The sequence below is a fragment of the Oreochromis aureus genome, linkage group 17, assembly GCF_013358895.1.
Source record: "Oreochromis aureus strain Israel breed Guangdong linkage group 17, ZZ_aureus, whole genome shotgun sequence".
NCBI lineage: Eukaryota > Metazoa > Chordata > Actinopteri > Cichliformes > Cichlidae > Oreochromis > Oreochromis aureus.
Window position 1 is genome coordinate 17,693,949 of NC_052958.1, and position 23,656 is coordinate 17,717,604.

The 23,656-nt window shown below is 40.6% G+C and overlaps 2 protein-coding genes across 3 annotated transcripts in view; both read left to right on the forward strand.

The window, feature by feature from the left end:
* The window catches only part of ssbp1 (single-stranded DNA binding protein 1), an 11,550-nt gene extending 5,873 nt beyond the window's left edge, over positions 1-5,677 (forward strand). The window contains exons 3-7 of the mRNA XM_031746394.2: positions 221-278; positions 502-642; positions 2,590-2,677; positions 3,469-3,557; positions 3,861-5,677. Coding sequence (XP_031602254.1) covers positions 221-278; positions 502-642; positions 2,590-2,677; positions 3,469-3,557; positions 3,861-3,904 — 420 coding nt within the window. The 3' untranslated portion in view covers positions 3,905-5,677. The remainder of the gene's footprint in view (positions 1-220; positions 279-501; positions 643-2,589; positions 2,678-3,468; positions 3,558-3,860) is intronic.
* Positions 5,678-7,372: 1,695 nt separating this feature from the next.
* The window catches only part of creb3l2 (cAMP responsive element binding protein 3-like 2), a 35,554-nt gene continuing 19,270 nt past the window's right edge, over positions 7,373-23,656 (forward strand). The window contains exon 1 of one of the 2 annotated variants that reach the window (XM_039601194.1): positions 7,373-7,954. In XM_039601194.1, the coding sequence (XP_039457128.1) occupies positions 7,856-7,954 (99 nt within the window). In that variant the 5' untranslated portion in view covers positions 7,373-7,855. The remainder of the gene's footprint in view (positions 7,955-23,656) is intronic. The other variant, XM_031746391.2, reaches the window with a different exon arrangement.

Here is a 23,656-nt window from a genome sequence, read left to right on the forward strand (position 1 = left end):
ATATATATATATATATATATATGTGTATATATATATATATATATATATATATATATATATATATATATGTATATATATATATATATATATATATATATATATATATATATATATATATATATATATATATATATATATATATATATATATATATATATATTTTAAAATCTTTGTTGCCAACATTTTGAAGTATTTTAACTTTTTGGTTGTTCCTTCTCAGATCATCCGGCAGGTGGTGAGGTACAGGAGTACAGACGCCAGCCTCATCCTGGAGAGATGTAAGTGAAGTTTGTCTTCTCCAGCTTCTTTTCTCTCTGCTATGAGGGGTTTTGAACCTTTTTACAGATGTTCAGTTGGGTTGAGATCAGAACATCAGGTTGCTGCAGTGTTTTCTTGTCATGGAGGACCGGGACCGTGTCTAGTTATTACACATTAATTCAAAGGGGATTTTCATAAACGCTGGGTCAACTGTAATAAATATGCTGTGTGTGTCTGTTTCAGCGATAAACCGGGTGCAGCTGTTAGGTCGGGTCGGTCAGGACCCAGTGATGAGACAGGTGGAGGGCAGAAACCCGGTTACCATCTTCTCATTAGCGACCAATGAGATGTGGCGCTCTGGAGAGGGAGAAATGAGCTCACCAGGTAGGAGTGTATAATGTAGTCTTTAGATCCAACAAAAGATCTACTAAAAACTTACAATAGACCTCCAACTGATGTTCATACTATTATTCTCATGTGTCAAACTTAAGGCTATGAGGCCAGAATTGGCCCATGAAAGACTCCAATCAGACCCACTGCACATCTTAAAGAAATGTGAACCAGGGCAAAAGTTTAGGTTTTTTACTGCATTTTGAGACCTTTTACAGCTTTATCCTGCTTTAACTGCTATTCATACTACACCAAAGTACCTAAGCAATAGATAAAAAAAATGAAGTGATCCACGAAAAATTTCCTGTAAATTAACAGAAAGTTTCAGTCTGAGCAGTGATCTACCAGAAGTTTTTCTCTAATTTTACACATTTGTTTGTTACGATTTACTTCCAAAAACCCGTGTGGGCAGATATTTTTTTTCGTCAGTTACTACAGCAGCATTTCTTTATCATGTAGAAAAACTGAGACATACTGTTGACACTGACCAATTCATCTTTTATTAATATATCTCATGGATTAAATGTATAGTTAAACTTACAGCCCACTTAAGATCAAAGTGGGCTGCATGTGTCCCACATTGTAATATGACTTTGACATCCCTGATGTCGATGTGTTGGATTAGTGCTGTTTATATGCTAGGATCTTTAGGGTAATCTTGGGATAGCGGAGTGATTTAGGTTAGTATATACGCATTTGGTGCATATTGCTTGTTGTTTGAGTCCGTATTTATAAGCTGTGGTTAGCTTAAGGGGAGTCCCATTTTACAAACATAACTATTTTATATATTATTGTATTTTAATTGTGAATAAACTGAAACGTCCTCCTCTGAAATGTGACATTTCCCAGCTTGATCTTTCAACTCAGATTTACTAAAGTAACCAACACCCCTGTTTTCATTCTGATTTGGTTCAGTCTGGTTTTACACATTGAAAGCACTAACATTCAACAGGGTTTGTGATGATTTGGTCAGCTGTGTTTCATTTTGCTGTTGCTCAGTCATATTTACTTACCCCACTGCATGATTTTGATCCATATCTGCAGATCAACATGCACTGATATTACCTGCTGTTTTTGCTGCTAGATGTTTTTCATATCATGCATTTTCTGCAGGGTGAGGGATGTTTGCACTTCAAGGTCTCATTTTTCTTTGCCTGCGTCCCTGAATTAAACACGAGCATTTCAGTGTCGGTCTTTCTATGTTAGTCACTGAGTAGCAGATGCATTCTCTGCATTTTAGCTTCAATTTTCAAATGAAATAAAAGGTGTTCTTTTAAAAGGTTTAAATGCTAAAATATATAATTGTTAAAAATGCACTGATGAAGCTGAGTCAGCTCCAAATAAAGCTCCAAATAAAGGAGAAAATATAATAAAGTGTCTGGATGATGTTTCAGTAACAAGTAGGAAATTATTTAGGAAACTAATAAACTTTAACAAAATAAATGATTATCTGTGGAGCTTCTATTGAAGGTGGGATATTCATGTTGTTGTGACATCACTGTTTTATCAGTCAAAGCTGGATGCAACTGCTTGTGTTTGCCACTAGAGGGCATCGGCGAAAGTGAACAGATTGTTATTCATCACTACTGCTGGATTTCAAGGTTTTGAGTCCAGACAGCTGCTCTTCACGTGTCTCTGCACTGGGCTCAGTCGTCATCAGACACTCCAGCCTTTATGGTTCATTCATGATCGTCATTAGAAATTATAAATGCAACTGATGAGACGTGTTTCAGAGCTCACTGTGATAGAAAAGCAGTGCAGGCAGCCTTTAAAGTGTTTAAATATCAGAATGAATAACACTCCAAATAAGAGAATTGACATTTTTTCTCATGTTCTCTTGGGCTTAACTCGGTTTTTAAAGGTATTCTAAGCGCTCTTGTTTCTTCGGAGTGTCTGAATACCAATTAATCTGATTCGCCTGCTGCGGTTTTCTGACTCCAGGTGACATCAGCCAGAAGACGACGTGGCATCGTGTGTCCATATTCAAACCTGGTCTGAGAGACGTGGCGTACCAGTACGTCAAAAAAGGGTAGGACCTGCATGTTTCCTGTACAGGCAGAAGACTTAGCTGTGAATACATGTGTAGATTTACTGCTTTGCTGTGGATGGGAAAAGGAAAAAAGCTGCATGCCTATTTTTACCAGCTCTCTAAATGTTCCCAAACCCAAGCCAATCACAGAGTAACCAGAGTAATCCTATCTGTGTTTATCCACTGTCAGACATGAGCTGGCTTTCCTCTGATTGGCTGCCCCTCATAAACAGAAGGTTTGAACGGCATGTGAGTGGGAATTCTGTGAGATGGCCATATGAAGAATACCCACTCCCAGTGACATGTCTGGCTTTGTAGATTTAGAGCTTGCAGTAGTTACTGTAAAAATCAGCATCCACCTTTATGACAGTGTACATATGACAGAGTTAGAGATGGAGGCGAGGCTGAGATGGTTTGGACACGTGCAGAGGAGGGAGAAGGGCTATATCAAGTCAAAGATGCTGACGTTGGAGCTGCCAGGCAGGAACAGGTTGTTCTCACAGCCTCCATGACAAGTATACACAACATGATGTAAAATCAGTTGTAGTCCTTCTTTACCTTATAAAGACATGCAGCATTTTATTAGAATTTCAGAGTATAAACACTCCTCGGGGGGGAAACAAATGCTCTTTGGTATTTTGAGTAAGAGTTCTACACTCAGTAACTCCTACGACTTCTGTTTTCAGATATAAAAATATGTTTTTATGGCCTTTAAGCTCCAGAATCTCCTCATCACATTAGGAGTTACAGAATAAAAGAACATTGTGTGAATGAACCATTGTCCTTTTCAGGTCGAGGATTCTAGTAGAGGGGAAGCTGGACTACGGCGAATATGTGGACAAGAACCAAGTCAGACGTCAGGCCACCACCATCATCGCAGGTCAGGTTAAACACCCTCACAAACACACTTGGGCCTGATTTAGACTTCAGTGGATACTCTTTGTGTCGACACTGCCGACATTTATTACTTGTTTATTATTGTGTGGTGGTGTCTCTGTGTTTCATATGCAGTAGCAGCCAATAGAAAGACATGAAATGCTGGGACTTTTGCACAGGATTCAGGGGGTTTTTTTTCAGTTAAAGCGTAGATTTCCAGCTGAAGCCCAAATCCAGTGACACGCATCTACTCTCTCAACATGTCACCCTGATGTTCTCCTCTCTTATTCTTTTTGATTCTCTGCAGACAACATCATTTTCCTGAGTGATAACGTGCGAGACAGAACCTGAAGGGCCTTCCTCTCCCTCTCCCTTTTCGTCTCTGCCAAACACCAAGGCGACTTCTTTTTGTATTTTCTTCTTTATACCAAAATAAGACTCGAGGACGTGAAGTAAAGGAACTGTTTTCACAAGAAGCTGGGGGGACGGACAGGATAAGCTATGATCATCTTTGACTGCGGCACCACCTGCTGGTGCACATGAAGTCTTTGAGGCTTCAGGAGGAGCAGAAAGAGCTCAGCTGTAGTAAATGTACACCTACTGATTATGACTTAGACGTTACAGATAACTTTAATGTTGTTTAATCCATCCAAGTCGTTCTAAATGCTTCTCCTGAATCATAACTCTGAGTTTGGGGACTCTTTGAAAAGTTGTAGCTCTGTTAAGAGCAGCTCTCAGTCTGCGCTCACTTACTGTGACTTGTAATGTTATAGTTTTTGTTTCCTTGTGCCAGTAAAGACATACTGTCTTTATAAGCTGAAGTTGTTTCATGGTGAGAAAGACAAATTTACCCTGTGAACCAGTTTCACATAGACGCCCACAAACCTGTTTAGAAATTTAAATTGGATTCTGCCTGCAAGTTATTTTCCCTCATCGCATCTCTCCGTCACGTTTTATGCTTGAAATTGTTGAGTTTTCTAGGAAAGATGCAGCAATAATCTCCATTATAAGTAGCTGCTGCCGAGGTTAACTCACAGGTTAGGTCGTCTTTTATGGCCTAACGTGATCTCCCGCTTCTTAAATTAAGTAAAGCTTTCAGAAAGTCACTAGATTATGTGTAAAATGCATCACCACAAAGCTGAAAACAGGTTTGTTTCTCCATGCGCCTGAAATGTTGATGTGTTGCAGATGGTGTTAAAATCAGATTTATGACAGGTAATCGAATCTCAGGATGCCTGTCTCTGAAACTAAACGGCTTCAAAGGGAGGTCTTGTTTTTTTTTTTTGGTTCTTGGAGTTGAATTAAACTGCTACCTGTCTCTTCCTCGAGCAGAAAGCTGCTCAGTGTTAGAAGCAGAGTCATCTCAAGTGTTGCAATCTGCGTGCAATTTGCACATTTTTGTCTTGCTACACGATCAGCCTCAGGATTGGACGCTTCTGCAAAATAAGATACAGCTCTGATGTGGTAACAGTTTTGTCCCATTTGACCCTATGTTACTTTTTTTTTCCTTCCTTTAAAAAAAAATTTAAAGTATCTGCTCCAGCTCTGCTCCTAAATAAAAGAGGTTTCACTGGAGGTCAAGGTGCACATGTCTCGCAAATTTCGACACCTTAAGACTGGTTTTAATTTTTGCTGTTTTCATGTTTAACTGCCTGAGTCATCTATAGCTATAACCACATTACTATGTGGGGAATTTGACAAATATTATCAGTTACATTTACTCTCGTTTTCTGCTCTGTCACTCTCTTGTCAGTTGCATTTATCTGTTTATCTTCATTTCCTTCCTGCACAGTGACTTAACTGTGCAGAAGGGAAATACTAGACATTTTTTTAAAAAAAATACATAATGTGCCTAAAGATACAATTAACAAAATTTATGTTTAAAATATTTATTAAATGCACTTAAAAATTACTTTATCTTGGGTAAAAATACAAAAAATGAGAGAAAACGTTTGAAATAAGCTGAAAATGTAATTTTTATAGTTAAGGTATACATTTTTTTTTTTTTTCTTCAAATATTGTTTTAAAATGAACTCTTTAAACCGGTGTTTTTGTTTTTGTTTTAACCAGAGTAATGCGATTGGTCTGTTTCAGTAGCAGCCTGGGTGGGATTAAAACGAGAAGGTATTCTTGGCCTAAAGTAATTGGTCGCACGAGTTTTTGAAGTTCCTGATTGGCTGTGCAGGTTGTCAGTGAAAGGCTCTGAGGAGCTTTAAACACAGAAGAGCTCTGATTGGTCAGGTAGACGAATGTGGGCGGGCGGTTGATTTACGAGAGAAACCTGTGGATTCAAGACCAATCAACCACAGTGATACCGGAAGTAGCTTCGTGTTATTTAAAAAAATAAAAGCTTTTTTGAAAGACAGGAATGACTTTAGTTGTAACTTTGCTTAGTTACATTTTCCTTCATAACTCACGGGGTAGAAATTATGGAGGACCACAAGAGCCACGCGCATCGAAATAAAAAATTCTGCGGCGTGGCTCTTGTGGTCCTCCATATGAAATAGACAATTGATATTTTTTTCTTTTAATAAGAAAAATACTATAATATTCATTTTCATGCAAGAAGTTAGAAAAAAATCCATGATACTAAACCATTAGAACCCAAGCAGCACCAATCTTTAAAGCAATCACACTACTCTAGTTATTTCTAATATTGTAATTAAAACTTTTTTTTTTTTTTTTTTTTTTTTTTTTACATTTTTAAGAGATAGCCTAGGGATGGATTAATTTAACTTTAAATTTACAATCATCTACACATTGGGTAATATTTGCATGGTGGAATGACCACACCACATAAGAAAACATTCCGAGTTAATAGTTTGTACAATATCTAAGAAATATACTGGATTAGAGGAGACACCCTTCACAACTGTAACAGCAACAAATGTACAGTAGTAGTTTCAGACACATAAATATAATCTTTGAAAATGTTCCGATGAAATGTATGTGTGTAGCAAAGAATTTCTTGATGCATCCTCGTTCATCCAGATAAGTAAATCCCCAAAAGTTGATTCAGGAGACTGAAGAAGTTACTTTCATCACTCATCCAAGTGACTTTTTCTTCAGGAGACTGAAGAAGTAACTTGGATGAGTGACGAAACGTTTCTCCCACTGAAAATGTCCAGATGAACAGAAACAACTTTTGGGGAGCAAAAAATTTAAATAAAGTTTTTCCAAAACCCCGAAAGCCCTTTGACAAGACGTTGTTGGTTTTATATTTAAATGTAAGCAAATTGCAGAGGTAACCATGCAATCTTTAAATCTAAGCTGAAGACTTAACCTTTTTAGTTGTTGTGGTGGCCGCTGGATAAGTTGATTATACAATTTAAAGGCGTTGATGCTATGATAATAAGTTTTATTTTTTTAAAAAGAAACTCTAAATAAGCTTTTATATAATAATTATACAAATGTCTAAACTTAACTATTAATAATAACAACAACAATAATAATAATTTATTATTATTATTGTTATAACATGGTACTAGTAGTAGTATTTTTTGAAATCATAATTAACAAGAATAATATTTTTGTATGCAATTAATATCTTTGCATGTATTATCATTATTATCATCATTATCAAAACAATATTGTTGTTGTCGTTGTTTTTAAATTGCAGACATTTTTTTCTTTGCCAACAACGAGAAAAAAAGCGCTGCAATCACTATTAGGTCTTTTATTTTGAAATTTGAGACCGGAAGCTCCGCTTAGTTAACCTGACTATTTTCAAACTAGTGGCAGAAATTAATGACGGGGCTTTAAATGTTCTGTTTTTTTAATATGTTGTGATGTTTGATGCTGTATTATCAGTCGTTCTAAAGGCTGAGATTAAGATTTGAGTTTGCTTTGTGTTTTGTTTTGTTTTGTTTTTTTTGTTTTTTTTCTTTTATTGCTCCTCCGTCTCGCTGTCTGTGACTCCTCCCACACATTCCTGTGTGTCTGAGAGGAGGAGGTAAGAAAAGGAAGGGGAGCCTGGTGGAAACACTCTGTGGACCCTGATCCAGAGAGGAGAGATGATAAACAACAACAACAACAACAGCTCTCAGCTTGAATGCGTCTGCTTCAGCCCTCTGTCACATTTATATCTCTGTATCTGAACCGACTGGACGCGTTTCGACTGTGTTTTTATTTCTTTGCCTTCGCTCCAAAAAGTTGTGGAGAACTTTCCGGTGGAGTTTGAGGTTTCCAGCCTGACTGTCTGCACTGCAACAGAGCCCCGTTGTGTTTGTGCTGCTGTTGCTGCTGCTGGAGGAGGAGGGGAAAAAAACAACAAGGCCACAGAGAGTCTGTGTGGAGGAAATCATGGAGATCCTGGACAGCAGTGAGTCGTTTCTTCACTGGGACAGGAACCTTAGCGAGCTGTCCGAGGCCGGAGAAATCGACTGTGTGCTCAACACCACAGTAAGTGATCGATTAGCAAGGGTGTAAATGATCGATCAGGGGTCTGGTGATCGGCTCTGCAGCTGCTCAGCGGGGGATGATCACCCTTATCTCACTTAGATGAGGTATTAGTAGAGAGGAGGGGGGAGGATGTGTGTGTGGATGTGTGTGTGTGTGTGTGTGTGTGTGTGTGTGTGTGTGTGGTACCCTGCTCTCCATTCAAAAGTTGAGCCTTGGGGTCCAGGATGCTCCTCTGACTCATTTTTACATTTTTAAAACAAATCAGTCTGCAAGGTTTTACTCAGATGACTCACTAAGACACACATTTAAAGCACTCTACACAAGTATATTTACACTACTATGTACTTCTACTCTTTCATACTTCAGAGATGAATAATGTGGACCTAATTACACGTATCTGGCAGTTTTGTTTATAAGCTGCTTTCATGAAAATCATTATTTTTCCAATCAAACCAAAGCAATTGCTTTTAAAAAATATACATATATATATACTTCCAGGTCCTCATTTATGTAGTATTTCTTTCTTTAGTATAGATGCACACACAGATATTTTGAGTACTTTCCTCATTTAGACAACCACACTTGTACACCAGTGGCTGTGGAGCTACCAGTGGGAGCAGCTTGGGGTTCAGTGCTATTCTCAAGAATCCTTCAGCATCTGGAGAGGCCGAGCATCCAGCCACCATCCCTGCAATAAGTAGATTTAAATGAGTGATAACTTTAGTTTTTAGTGCTTTACTAATGCTGGATTTTTTGGAGCTGGCTCTCTACCTAACAGTGTCCTTTAAATATTTATAAAGTGTGTTAAAGTGAGCTGCGGCTTCATGTCCTGTGGATGATAAAACCTGGAGTCGGAGCATGAACTCGTTATAGCTGCTGCAGGCATCTCATTTACAAAAAATATCCATGCAAAGTGGGGATATTTAAAGGATTTATTCATGCGCAGTCAACATTATAACGGCTTCAGTTCTACCACATTATTTGCTTAAACACAAGCTTCTGCTTTTATGTGCCCACAGAAGGTGTTAGTCACAAACAACGGCGTTGCAGTGTGCTGTGAGAGAGAAAAGAGAGAGAATGAGCAGCAGATTAAAGTAGAATAAAAAGAGAAACATGAGTGCTGCGTCTGGCCTCAGTAAGATGAGGCCTGCAGTTATGTAACTTGAAGGGTGTCTCCCAGCTGTGTGACTTCTCAGGGAACACTGTGGGCCAAGAGGCGAGCGAGTGAGATGGAGAAAGCGAGACTGAGAGGTGTTTGTGTGTCAAATCTGCATATATGTGTGTGTGTGTGTGTGGAGAAGGGAGGAGCGTTTGGGTTTGCAGGCAGAAATCCAGCTCACTTACAGGACGGGAATCAGACACCACAGGCGCCTAATGAGCCTGAGTTTTGTTTCCATCCTTTCTGAGGACATTGCATTGACTTAATATTAACTTCTCTGAGCCCTTTCCCCCCCCAACTTTAAACCACGTTACGAATCTGTAATTTAATCATTTGCATCATGCTGACTTGCCTGCCCCCCTCCCCCCCAAAAATAAAAGAAGTGGCGTTCCTGCTCTATGTTATGGCTGTGTGATGAGATTTGAGTGAGTAAAGCAGGCTCACACAAACACAGGCAGCCTCCCGCAGACAGGTAAAGACTTGTGTTAAAGCTTCAGACAGCATTCATGCTGTGAATGAAGGGCCTTTAAACACGACCCGAGGCTACAGTTCCTCTCAAATACCTGCAGACCTGAGAGCTGTAGCTGTGATCTTTGGAAAATAAAAATACTGAAAAATGCTGTAAATTATGCAGCCGTTTGCATTTCTGTGAGCTTTCCAATCAAAAGCATTTGCCAAAAGAGGCAGTCGGTCGGGGGGAGGCCAAAAACGGAGCAAAAGTTGAGTGAAAGTCAGCGTTGGTAACAACCCACCACTGGATGTGTGAAAACAGCCATCGTTTTGCTGAATCATTCACCACCACGAATTCACAATGCGCTTGCAGCTTTTTCCCGCCGTTAGCGGCTTTGAGTACGAGCTAAATCTTTAGAGAAAGATGCATATCTTTACCAACTTAATGGAAATATCGGTTCCATTCCATTTGCATATAAGCATTTCTGATGTATTTGTATTTTGGATACGTTATATCTACTGAGATATATACGGCAGATCACTGGAAAATGCAGGCAATTTGTTCTAGAAGCAAGTCCTGCCACTTGACAGCCATCTTGGCGACATGTCTGGGCAGTTATTTCTGCAGCCGTGATGGAAATATATTCAAACTGCATGTACAGAATCAGTCAGATCTGATTATAAAGTGTTTTAAAAGTTTGGTAATAAGGTTCATACTTCTTCTACACAGCTCATTTCAGATTGCCCTCCACAGGTGGTGTAAAATAGGTATTTTGCTAACATAGCATCACCTAGCAAGGAATTTTTTTCTTTTTTCCAACCTACGGCATTGCCCCCTGCTGGCCATAGGTCACTTTGCGCTTACCTAAACTATATATAGACAGAAGTACTGGGACACCTGCACGTTACACCTCCAGGAGCTGCTCAGCCATGGAGGCCGTGAAGCTCCCAGCCTTCAGCTTCTGCGCTGATGTTAACGTCAGAGGAGGTTTGGAGCCCTGCAGTTACTGAGTCAGCAGAGCGTTGGTGACAACCGCACTCTGTGACTTTACGTGGTCTGACGCTTCGTGCTGGAGTTGCTGGGATTCCTGAAACCTTTGTAATAAAAACACCTGGAGTTGATCGTGGAATATCGAGGAACCTCCCAAACTGACTTGTTGCTTAATTTTGATGTCGTACCTGTTCCGATGGGACTCAACACACCTGAATTCACAGATTATAAGGTGTGGCTAATTAAACTTTGTGTTTGCTACAGCAACAAGTACATAAACCAGCCACTGCATGGTAATATACTCGTGCATCCCGCTTTTTTTGCACAATCGCCTGCTGATCGGCGGAAACTTTGCAACCTCCCACTTTGTGGCTAAAGTTGGTTGAACTTTTCAGACTGAAGCCGAGCAAAAGTCTGAAACCTTTTTGATGTTCGTTTAGACGACAAATCAGCGACACGTGCTCCCTCCGAATCTCCTTAAACCTGTTTCTAAAATCTAGAATAAAAATTAAAAGAACTACTTTTTTATGTTTTGTGACTTTTAGCAGAATCAGTCTTACAAATCAGTGAATCTTTAACACTAAACACACTTTTCACTTTAGTTTCTTTGTGGTGAAACTTCACCAACACACACACAGCCCAGGTTGTGTTAAGAGGGAAGGTGCTCCTGTTAGGTCACTGGACACTGTATTTAGTAAAGCATGAATAGCATGTGTGTGGGGGGGAGTGGGGGATGTATGATTGCAGAAACCAACAAGCCTGTAGTGTTTGAATCTCCGGCAGCTTGAGAAGCAGACTGGAGTCTTTGTTCCTCTCTTCAGGTCGTGGGTCGGGTCTCTCTCGCACTTTCTTCCCCCTCCACCCCTGGGGAGGGAGGTTTGTTGCCATTCGCTAGAATTCCTCTCGACAGTGTGAAGCTTCTCCGGCGGTAGCACGTGTCGTTTCCTCACCCTTTACGGCTGCTCCTCTCATCAATCAGGCGCTCCTCCCATGTTATCCCGTCGCTGTTTGAAAGCTTTTATCGTGTTCAGGTTTCTCAGGTTTTTGAATGATAACAGCTGATTGGTTTAAAGGTGGAGGCGCTATTTTTTCTTTCCTCTTTCTTTTTAGCCTTTTATTTCCACTCACCCGTGAAATTCCTTTAGCGACACTGTAGTGGAGTAACAATACATATTTTAGGCTTGTCTGTCTGTCTGTTTCAAGAAGTTAATCAAATCTTGTGTATTCATTTGAAAATCTTGTGTATTCATATATTTACTCTTTAAAAATCGAGTTTTTGAAGAGACGGGTGACTTTTGTACCTGTGGTACCATTTTTTCGTCATGACGATCCACTTGATGCCTTTTACTGCCAGGTGTGGAAAAGAGATCTAGTTTTGCTTCACCTTTCAAATAGTCTGATAATCGTCCTTTTTTTAGCTCAATTTTTGGTCGCTACCAAATGTTTCTGGTTAGTTGCTAAATTCTGTCTGAACTTGTGGCCGTCTTTGTCTGTCTCCTTGGTATTAAGGGAAATTGTGGTTTTCATTTATGTATTTATTTGTTGTTGAAAGAGACTGAAAGCGACACATGAAAACAAAACCTTATGATAAAAGAAGCTGGAAGTGTTTGCGTGCTTGAGTAAGATCTAGCTAAATCATATAGTTTGGAGTCATTTCACGGAGTATTTCACAGAATATTCAGTCGATTTATACCTGAAAGAGACGTTAGTGACGTTAATCTGTCCTGCTGTAACCTCCTTAATGGTCATTTAATGACTCTGAGTGTTGTGGGATCATTACTTGTCTTAGACTTGTTTTCTGTCTCACTTTTATCTTATCTCTGCTCCTTTTCCTTGTGAAATACCAGATGTTTTTGCATGTGGAGCCATGAATGAATCACACACTGGGACTGCTGGGACAGGCCCAAGGGTCAGGGTGGCCTGGACCAGAGTCTGCGTCCCACGTGATGGTTTTCATTTTTATCCAAAGGTCACTCCCAAAACAACCACGGCGGCCATTTTCACGTACCCGATCCAGCCTTGAAGTTGTCTAGACGTATGTCAGAATCAATCGGGTCAGACTTTAAATGACCTTTGACCTGCCATCTCTCTAATACAAAGATCCTGAAACATCTGATTAAAGTGATGTGTAAAAAGAGCAGGTAACCGTCTTGTGAGTTTAGGGACATTGTCCAGAGTTGGATGTGAAAGCAGCTACAAAATAATGCAAAGTATTTGTAGTGAGCATCAGCATGTCCACAGAGTCAGAAACTCATGGGAAGGAAGCAGAAAAAAACGTACACTGACCACAATAGTCAGATGGAACAACCACCAACAGATAGAAAACCACTGCAAGCACACACACAAAAACCCAAGACGGCAAACAGAAACAGCAAAGTGGATCCAAAGACTCACTTTGTGTGTCTGTTTGCCTGTGAGTGCTACTTGTGTGCAGGAGGGATGGAGTCTTTTCTTTTATTTTCAGTTCTGTATTTTGTGTCTTTAAACTGTACTTGAGTAGTTTTGCTTGATTCATGTTCATGTGGTTTGAAGTCAAATTAACAGTACAAATATGACAGAAAATAAGGAAAAACATGTTAGACCCTCTTAAACAAAGGAGAAAAAAATCATTCATCACACATACATCTGTAGCTAAGACCTGCAGCAAGTGGAGAAGAGACAGAAAGTGACGGTAAGATCATATTTTTGTCAGAGGCTTCAGGAAAAGGAGTCAGGAAGAAACCTCTGATTTAAATTCCATTTCAGACTCTGGCACGGTGCTGAGCACATGCTGAACTCGCTGCCCTTGCGGTGAGCACAAGAGACCGACACGCAGGGGAAAAGTGTGCGTTTGCTCCGCACATGCGCTACAGCTTTCCAAGTATTCTTACATAACACTCAGCATACCTACAGATAATCTCTGGGCGCTATCCACAAGCGTAACTCCAGCTGTAACCCAGCACTTTTATGAACACAGGTGATGGGCTGGTGACGGCTCGGCACACTTTTGGGACAGAGGTGTTTTATTCCAGCAGAGGGGGAACAGCTTGGCCCGTGTGCTCACACTGCAGAGCCTGTTCTCCGTCGGGGCAGGGCATCCTGCTCGCCGGTGGCCTCGCTCCGTCTCTCTCTGAATAGTCCGAGTGTGCGCTGTAACATGAGTGTCAGAACACGGAGAGAGATGCTCATTCAGGGCATAGGGACACACACAAATGCACAAACAAAAGTGTACACATACACACACACATACACATTTACAGCAGTATTTTATTCTTAGAATCACCGAAAGATAATTTTACAATACAAGGATTCAGATTTAAGCTCGAATTGTTCACATTGCATGTCACAACCAGGCACGCCTCTTTAGATTTGTTCACCTGTAACTCAAGTCTGTGCCGAAGGAGCATACCTAAGTGTGAGAACAAAGCTCAAAGAAGCTGTTATTAGCGCAGGCGTGGTGCCGGATCTTCAGGTTGTTCAAAGAGGCGGCTGTGACTTTCGCACAGGAGCAAAATGATGACGTGAAGATCCAGTGACGCAGTCTGATTTATTTACAAACTCAGACCCGGGCAATGAAGCGTGTTTGACAATCCGGTTCCTGGTTATGAATGGAAGCTGTAAGTTTAGATAAATATGCAAACGAGTGCAATAAATTTAAACTGTAGATGCTTGACAGCGCAGAAAGTTTGTAATATCTTTTTGTTATTAGTTAATCTGCACAGGTTTTTAATAATCAATTGATTAATTTCTTCTCAAAGAAACCAGATATAACCCTAGTTTTAAAAACCTGAACATATTCAGTTTACTGTCATTTATGGAAAAGGAAAACAGCACATTGTCACATCAGAGAAGCTGAAACTGGAGCAACATTTTCACTGTTACTTAAAATGATTAAAACAATTCATCTTTTCTAAAACAAAAAATGACTGCAGCTCTGATAAAGTAGGAGTTGAACCTTTTGGGCCTCAGCTCTGCTTGTCTTTTTACTGAGCAAATCTTCTTATTGTTTTCTATGCTGCTGCATGGTTTGCTGATATTTAAGAAAACTGGTAAATTACATAGCAGCAGCTGTGCAGAACCTCTGCAGCCCTCTCTCAGGTTCAGTTTTTACCGTCTGGCCTTGAATTCTGGTTACTGCCTAAACTTGTCTGCTCTGCTGGTAATTTGGTAAACCCACACGCTTCCTCAGAGCCAGGTAAATCCCGACAATTAAATAAAATAGCAGATTGAAGGGGCCAAATTCTGTGTTTACTCTTAGTCTGAGTCTGACTTTGATTCTGAATACCTAAACTGGCCAATGACTACGAGTACCACTCGTTGAGACACAGGTTGAGACAAGTAGGACTAATACTAGCAGGTAAACGGGGATGGATGTGTTTGAAATGGATTTCTGTAAATGTGTATTTGGAAGGCTGAATGTGGGTTTTATTGCTTCCTTTGACTCTGTTTTGAGTCTGTTGCATTTCCTGAATCTCCACAATAACATGATAAGTTACCACAGTCAGATTTCACTCAGTGATTAAAAGAAAATTGTCTGAATAAAGAACATTTTACTTTAGCGAGTGAGTTCATCTGAAAAATCAGCTCTATAGAGTTTTCTGGCCCACGCTGCTGCTTATCCAGCTGTATAGTTTTACTGTAAGTGTCGCAGTTTTGGAGATGGTTGCCTTCTCAAAGGTCATGACCCTGTAACACCCCCACCCCCTCAAAATCCACATAGCCTCAGTTTCTTTTTGGATTTATTCTCCTGCTACTGAAACACATCTAAGGCTCAGGACTGTCTGATAGGATGCAAATATTTATAGTATCCCTCTTCAGCTGACCTGCTGAAGAGGGATACTATAAAGACCTGCTTTGGTAGAGGCAGTAGATGGAGAAAAAAAAGAGAAGCCACAGACCTCGATGTAAGCAGTTTCATTAAGGAAGTATTTTCTGAGCAACCAGGTCAAAATTCATGAAAAGGACCTTTTTTTATTGGTTGTTTGAGCACCACAAATCAAGCGGACCAATCGCACCAAAAGTATACAGACCAGGAGTATCAAACCCACGTTAGTTCATGACTCAACCTACCAACCTGTCATATTTATACGACTGATGGCAAGCAGCCTGAGATCTCTGCAGTAAAGTAAGTGCAATTTCAGCAATGCAATTTCAGCAATGCAATTATAAAGAAATGTTTTTGTGGTAAGTCAGTTAAGCCAGTCAGTGCAGCTCTTCAGGTTTAAATTCAAATCTAAACTCAGTCTTAACTTACTGAGTTAACTGGCCTTGTTACTGTAGACCTGCTGTAAAAACAGGAGATTCTCTGATAATCATGAGTTTGTGTATTTATTGGGATACAAAGAAAAAATAAACCCTTATTTTCTGTTGTGTGGAGGAGATTCAACATTTCTGGTCTGTGTTGCACTTTTTTGCATTCAGTACCACTCGGCAAGTAGTCAGCAAGTGTTTGAAGATAAGTCGGCATCTTCTGTACCAGCTAAAGGTGACCATGGCAACCTGCTACCCGCAACCTCCAACAACCGGTCAAATACACAATTCTCCCCACGATTGGTGGTTGCCAGGAGGTTGCAGACTAGTCTAAAGGCCTTTGTGAGTAGGATGGTTGAAAAGTCCGAAGTTTATTTGTTCCTTCTTTGCATTTTTCAAATCCATCCAGGGAGCAGGATTGAACCATTTGGTGGGTCAATTCTTGTCCCTAGACCGTATGTTTGTCATCCCGAACTGACAGACAAGCATGGCTGCAGAGTGATTCAAAGTTTCCTGCTTTAAAATATTTAAATGCACATTTATTTAATGCTGAAGCTGGACTGCACTCAGTGAAAAGTTTTTAAAGAATGTGACTGAACTACACTGAAAATAAACTCTCTGACTTTTCTCTCTCCTGCATCTCGTTAATCATGTCAGTGTTTTGGCCCTTAAAAGTGACAGTGGTCTGCAGATGGTCCACACACACACAAGGAGGATGAGCAACACTTTTTTTCCTTTGTCAAATCTGATGCAACTTTTCTTTTGACTTTGAAAGTGGACTCAGACTTGAGCTTGCTGCAGGCGTGCAGCCATTTGAGAGCAAAGCGAAGGTAGTAATCAGCGTGGGGAGGGATCATTATGGAAAATCCACAGGAGCCTTGGTTCTTTGAGGCAAAGCTAAATTTATCCCTCTGTCTGTATTTCTGTCTCCTTCTACCTTTCTCTCTTTTTTCTCGCTCCATCCTCTATCTCTCTGCCCCCTCTCCCCTCAGCTTTAGGCACCATAAAAGGTTTTAAATGACTGTGTGTGGTTAGCAGGGTGTGGGTTCAATGTCCCTCCGAGTAGTTTATACACCCAGCCCTTAAATGAGCCTTGAGGCGGTTTTATGTAGAAGCCGCTGTTAGTGAAATACAGATAACTGACCTCTGGTTCTTTATTCTTTAGAAGCATTTTTTTTAAACGTAAGAGTTTCAGGCGAGTTTTCCGAGCTGCTTTACAGGATTTTGTCCATGTTAGAAACTTTAAATTTGCAGAATAAACAGAACTTCAGTGGCTTTAGCAGCTTGTAGTGAGACTTTGGGATTTTTGCATGAGCTCCACTATTTCATGTATTAAACATCAAAGCGTGTAAAGCCTGTAAACTGGGTGTTAAACAGTGTGAGCACCAAGAAACACTCAGCTTTGATGTTTTTGTTTTTTAGTAGCTGGTAACCTTCCTTGTGACTCAACAAAATTCCAATCCAGACCTGTTTAAGATGCTAATCTGTCCATCTGCTGTTGAGTTAGCATTTCACTCCTCTTTCTACCCATCATCCACCACCTCTCCCCCTCATCCGTCACTCCTGCTAGACGAGTCAGCTCCTGTTGGAAATGCCAGAAACATCTCTGCAGCTGCTCCTGACTCGTCTTTCTGTATGTAAAATGACTTAATCAGTGTGTTTTGCTTCCTAACCTTTCATTCTTTCACATATTAATGCGTTCCCTCATAATTTTCCATGAATCTCCTCTAAATGGACTATTATGTTTAGCAGTATCGCTGTAATCTGACTCAAGATGCAGATTCTTACCCTACAGGAAGCGTTCAACCCAAACTTCTGCAGAATTTCCACAGAAAAGCACTCTGCAACATGCCAAATATGTCAGTCTTTGAGGTTTCCTTTAGACATTATAAAGTATTACCAAATGAACAGTTGTCGGTTATACAACATGAGTCTGCAAAAGCAGAAAGATATAAAAACTTATCTGAGACAAATTCAAATGCATTTTAGCTTTTTCCACCTCTGAATTCAGTTTGAATTTTTTGTTTTAATCATTTTGAATCCCTAAGTCTTTAAAATTAAATATATTCTGCATCGCTGGATCTGATGTTTTATCCCATATTTTCCACATTTGTTTGGCATTCCCACTCATTGACTCGCAGCCATAATGTAAACTACTGATGAGGACTTTTTTTTAAAGGCCTCAGACACACAAGCCTGCTCGGGTACCCCCTACGACCTCCTGGTCACTTGGGAAAAATGAAGTATTCGATGACCGGTTACTGGGGAGCTGAAGCTGTTGAGGGTGCGGCACCAAACTCCTCATTGTGATCACTTTGGATGCTAGCACGATGCTGTAGTTTACATTAAAGTCACCCACATAAACAGTTGCTAACTGCTCATCGAGCTGCACTGAAACTTGAAAACAGTTGTCACAAACTGGAAAGGGAGAGCTTTCACCTTCAAAGTACAAGTTGTGGCACTTTACCAGCGTGTTTCAGAAGGTAAAACCTTTACTTTGAAGGCCCACCTTTCTCTGTTTCTGATTTGTGTTGCGCTCTTTTTGCTTTCACTACAGCTCGACAAAGGGTTGGCGAGTGTTTAAAGACAAGTTGGCATCTTTCATGTGAGCTGCTGGTGCTCGCAGCATCTTGCTAGTAACCAAAGCAATCGCAAGAAGGTTTTAAGTAGCATCCTGTACCTCTTTGTAACCAGTTTCACTCTAGCAACAGAATCCAACCACTCACCACACGCATTTTGCCCTTGCGCCCTCTGGAGGGTCACTGACCGGTCTCCATCCCCGTGTTGTCTTTAGGCCTTAAACACACATTTTTTTTTCTTTTTTTACTTCAGTCATTCTTGGTGAGCTGCAGCAGATGTTAGCGACACAGAAAGTTACTGCATGTGAGTGTGAGGATGCCAGATGTGGCTTCACTTTAGGGTGTGTGCAAACTGCACCAAGCAGCCCGGTTTGTGCTCGTCTTGAAAGTGGAACATAAGCTAAATATTTAGTCCATTTTTAGTTTTAGCACATTATTTAGGGCAAGTGTGGAGAGACTGAGGAGAAAGAATCACAAACTACTGAAGGTCCGTATATCCTTTGGGGTCCACAGACTCCATTTGTGCATGACATGGAGGAATTTCATCCTTGTTATGTTTTCATTACCCAAACATTAGATTTTAGCATCCTTTTTAAACTAGATGTTCTGCTCTTCTGACAGAGCATACTTTTTTATAACCTGAATCTTTCAATCACATGAGATGCTAACAGGCCCGGTCATCCATGCAGAGTTCACCACATGTGTGCAAGTGTGCGTCAGCCTGCATGAATTTTCATTGAAGCATGCGTCTGCTTGGAAAGCATCCACCCCAGGAAAACTCTGCTAACAGGGGAATTAAGATCAGCAACGCGCCCAGGCAAGTATTTGAGTTTTCGGAGGATTAAGACGGCTCACTATAGGGTGCACAGCAAGACCAGCGCCGGCCCAGATTTTACCCCGAATCTGGCGGCAACAAACGCTTCAGGGGAAGGAAACCTGCAGCAACAAACCGGATAAACACAAAAAAACACAACAGAGAAGAGTGATAAACTGAGCTTTAGGAGAGATTAGCTCCAAATAAATCCCTAAATCTTCGCACTTCAACACAGTGTTGAAGAAGTTGGTGTTGTTGGGAGAAAATCAGAGGCTCGAGAGAGCTGCAAGAACTCAAAGTATGTGTTAGTAAGGGTGAAGGAGTTCAGATGGAGATGTGTGAGTGTAATGGTCAGTGTTAGCAGTGCAGAGATGGAAAAAGTTAGGAGTGTGCTGACCCAGTTTTTAAGAAGGAAATGCACACAAGATGAGGGGCAGCTGTGCTTGTGTTTAACAGAAACACTGCCTCCCTGCTGACTCTGACTAGAGACAGACCACACAATGATTTTAACATCGTACCAATATTTTGACCTGTGAAAATATATATATATGTATATGTATGTATGTATGTATGTGTGTATATATATATATACTGTATATATATATATATGTATAGTGAAAGTCACAATTTTTGGCCCATTACTTTAACGTTTAAACTCTGACTATCTCATGAGTCCAAAGTTATTATTACGCTGTATTATGGTTTAAAAATATAAAGTATAGCTTGCTGCTAATTGTTTTTTCCTCTAAAGTATCAGACCCTACAGTATTGACTGTTTTCACAAACAGTGAAAAGCAATATATTTTTTATTATTAATAAGAAGAAGAAGCAAAGAATTAATATCCAGTATTTGCTTCAGCAAAGACAGGGTTTGGGGCATCAGCAGAGCTTCGTGACACAGAAGAATAAGATCCAGATTATCAGGCAGAATCGGTTCACTGTTGGTCTGTTTATGACATTTATTCTTCTCATAGGTTCCACTGTAAAAACAGGCTAAATAAATACAGGCTGATATCATTGCCTGCTCTCCACTGAAGTCATTGTGTAACATCTGGAGGGTCGGTGGGGGAAGAGTGGGGGTTGCACAGATGATAGGTCAGTATGACAGGGAAAGAGTGGAAAGTGTGTGTCAGTCTGTGTTTGTGGGGGTTGAAGCTGGAACTTTTTGAGAAACTGATAGAGAAAGGCAGAGGAGTTGGCGGGGGGAGGGGATGGGTTGGGTTTTACTCGTCAGGGGACCCTGAAACGGTTTTTCCATTTGTCTCCTTGTGGGTCTGTTTGTGCGTACTCCGTACTGCACACACGCATTTCCAGTACCATCACTGCACGCTTCAGACAGAGGCTGACTCACAGCTCTGAACTTTGACTCGGGATGTTTTCCATTCCGGGACCTCAGACATTCCCATTTTGAACACATTTCCTGTCGCAGCTCCACTTAACTGCTGACATTAAGGCTTTTTTTTCTTCTTTTTTTTTTTTTTTAAATAATTCAGCCTGAAACATTAATGAGGTCTGAGGCCGCTGTGTTGGACAGGAAATGGATGTTAACCTCTGGAAACCTTTATTTTTAAATGGATCTGCTGCAACTTTTGCCACATTCAGATGTTTTGTGTCTCTGTGTTTGTCCATATGTGGGTGGAGGGTAAACAGCCTTGCTGGACTTCATGCCTGCTGTTATTCTCTCTCACATCCTGCTGTTTACATCCGTTAACCGTCTCTCCACCCTACCATTATGTGTCAAAAGAACAAAGTCTGATATGTGATAATATCACTGCTGATGCTGATGCAGAATGTTGTGTGTGCTGGAACAGTTTCTCAATTTTAGGGCACAGAGTCCTTCAGATTCAACCACAGCATCTGATTAGTCTTTGTGACCTCTGAGCAAGTGCAGAGCATAAAATCTGCTTTAGGATTGCTCAAAAGCTGCATTTAATAAATATTTTTACCATAAATTACTCAGTCAACTATAATGTAAACCAATTGTTTGGTTATGTAGCCTGTAAAATGTTAAAAATGCTCATCACACACAAAAATAGAATAAAAAGTAGAGTAAATCCTTTCTTTTCAAAAGCTATTAGTTATTTTTCTTGTTAGGTTTAAACAGCTATTTGATGAGAAGAATTGCATGAGCATTTACCCCCTTACAACACCTTGGTAGTACCAGGTCAGACCCCTTTTACCTTCAGAGCTGCTCTAATTCTTTGTAGCAGGGATTTAACAATGTGCTGGAGACATTCCTCAGAGATTTTGGTCCATGTTGACATGAGAGCATCATGCAGTCGCTGCACATCCGTGATGTGAATCTCCCGTTCCGCCACATCCCAAAAGTGCTCTGAGATCTGGTGACTGTGGAGGCCATGTGAGTGCAGAGAACTTCAAGAAGCCAGTTTGAGATGATCTGAACTTCGTGTTGTATTTTCCTTTCTGCTGGAAGCAGCCACTGAAAGATCGATGCACTGTCTTAAAGGGAAGGACCAATCTGGGCATTCTCCTCTGACCTCTGGCATTTTCACACAGAGAACTTCGGCTCACTGGATATTTTCTACTTTTAGATTAGATATTTGCTTTAACGAACAGTTGAACTTGTACGTTATACCTATAACTACCTTCTGTACATTTGAGGACTTTTTTCTGTCCTCACTGCCGACTGGTTGTTTTTTAATCTGTTTCATATAGTCTCAATAAAGGATTTCACTGTCAGTCCATCTCTTAGTGCTGTGTTCCACATTCTGCAAGGCTAATGTCAACTCTTTACCTCTTGGAAGCCTATGAGGAGTAATCCCTGAAGCTCATATTTCCAGCCTGCTTCCAGAATAGAGTGAGTGGGTTTGGTTCAGTTAGCCAGGGGGATCTCTGCCCCCTCCTACCCTTGTAAAAACCTGGAAACTATTCTAATAGTCGACAAACCACGTCGTTATTGATGCATACTGAGGTGTCAAAACTCGTCATTAAGGGTACAGTTGAGGTTGTCAAATGTTGTTTTTGTGGGGAGAATGGTTAAAAGCTTTTGTTTACATGCTTAAAAAATTTCCAGTGTTTACACAGGCTTTTAAAAACTTGTGCTATCCTATAAATTACTATCATGTTTGGGACAGTCCTGCTTCAGAGGCTCAGCGTGTACCTAACCCGAGGCTGGAAGTAAAAAAAGGCCCAAAAGCTTTAAGTGGCAGTTCCTGCAGTGCAGACATACAAAAAGTGCTTCTTTCAGCAGTCAGAAGAACTATAAAAAAAGCTGTGCTGCTCAGTGCTGGGCAGGTCGTCAGATTTTAAAAGCTTTGTAATTGATAACAGCCTCCTGTGAATGGAAATAAGCTGATTAGAGCCTCTAACCTTACAGTTAGGGGTTTTGGGCCTCTAACTGTGAGGTTAGAGGCCAAAAACCCCAAATAATGAACCAAAAGGGTTTTGTGTTTGAGGGAGGATTAAATTGATAAAGTTTTTAAAATGATAACATCTTGTTCTTTGTTTTAAATGATAATAAATTTAATATTTTAGAGGTTTTGGCATCCTGTAACTTTTTTTTTTCAGTTTTAAGTACCCATGACTGTTTAGAAAAGCTGAAAAAGTTTGAATTTGAATGAAAATAGTCATTATTTGTGCTTCTAATCATCCAGGCATCCTTGACAGCTGCTGTTTTTCTGCCTTCCCCTGTTATTATCCTCTCTTATCCCCTGGTGCACTCGCTGCACCTTTGATTACCAAAAGGGGGGGGTTTAGCGAATCAAGCTGGGATCGATGTCGGGAATCTGGGTCAGGGAGTGTCTCCGTGTCCTTATCGGTGTGAGAACCAGATCGTGTTTCTCTTGGAATGAAGAGGTTTTTGTCAAACAAGGTCGTTTCTGGCCGAGCTTCACATCTCTTCGAATTCCCTCATGGCTGTGGTGAGACTGCTGTGTGTTTGTGTGTCTGCGGATGAAGCTTAAACAGGTGGATCTCCGTGAACCGTATCGCTTGTTTTACGTCAAACAGTTTGTTAAAAGTGATGGAAGCTGCATCCTGTGAGTTCTCCTGGCTGTCTGGACATGTGGGCTCGGTGCTGGGCTCACCTCCTACTGCCACCTCCCCCCTCAGATAAGATCCAGATAGCCGAATCTCTCCAAGGTCTGTGATTTGTCTTGTTGTGCTAACACAGAGAGTATCAATGCCACAGCTCGGACAGCATACCAGGATCAAGCCCAGTGCCAGAGACAGGTTTAAAGTGGTTCCAGACTTATTTATGATCCTGCTAACCATCACGTTTATCTAATTAAACTAATTTATCTGTTCTGAAAGACATTTGTGTCCGCCTGATCCTCTGCAGTTTGTTTTTAGTTTGATAATAGCATGCAGGGTTTTGTCTCAGTCTTCAGGCATCTAGTTGTGTTTGGTGACTCACTAAAATGTAACTGCAGAGAATCAGTGCCTCTGTCATTCCAATTTTCTTTAATGAGATCTTTCCAGGCTTGTGATGTGTGACTGCTGTGATTCACGTTTTCAGTTG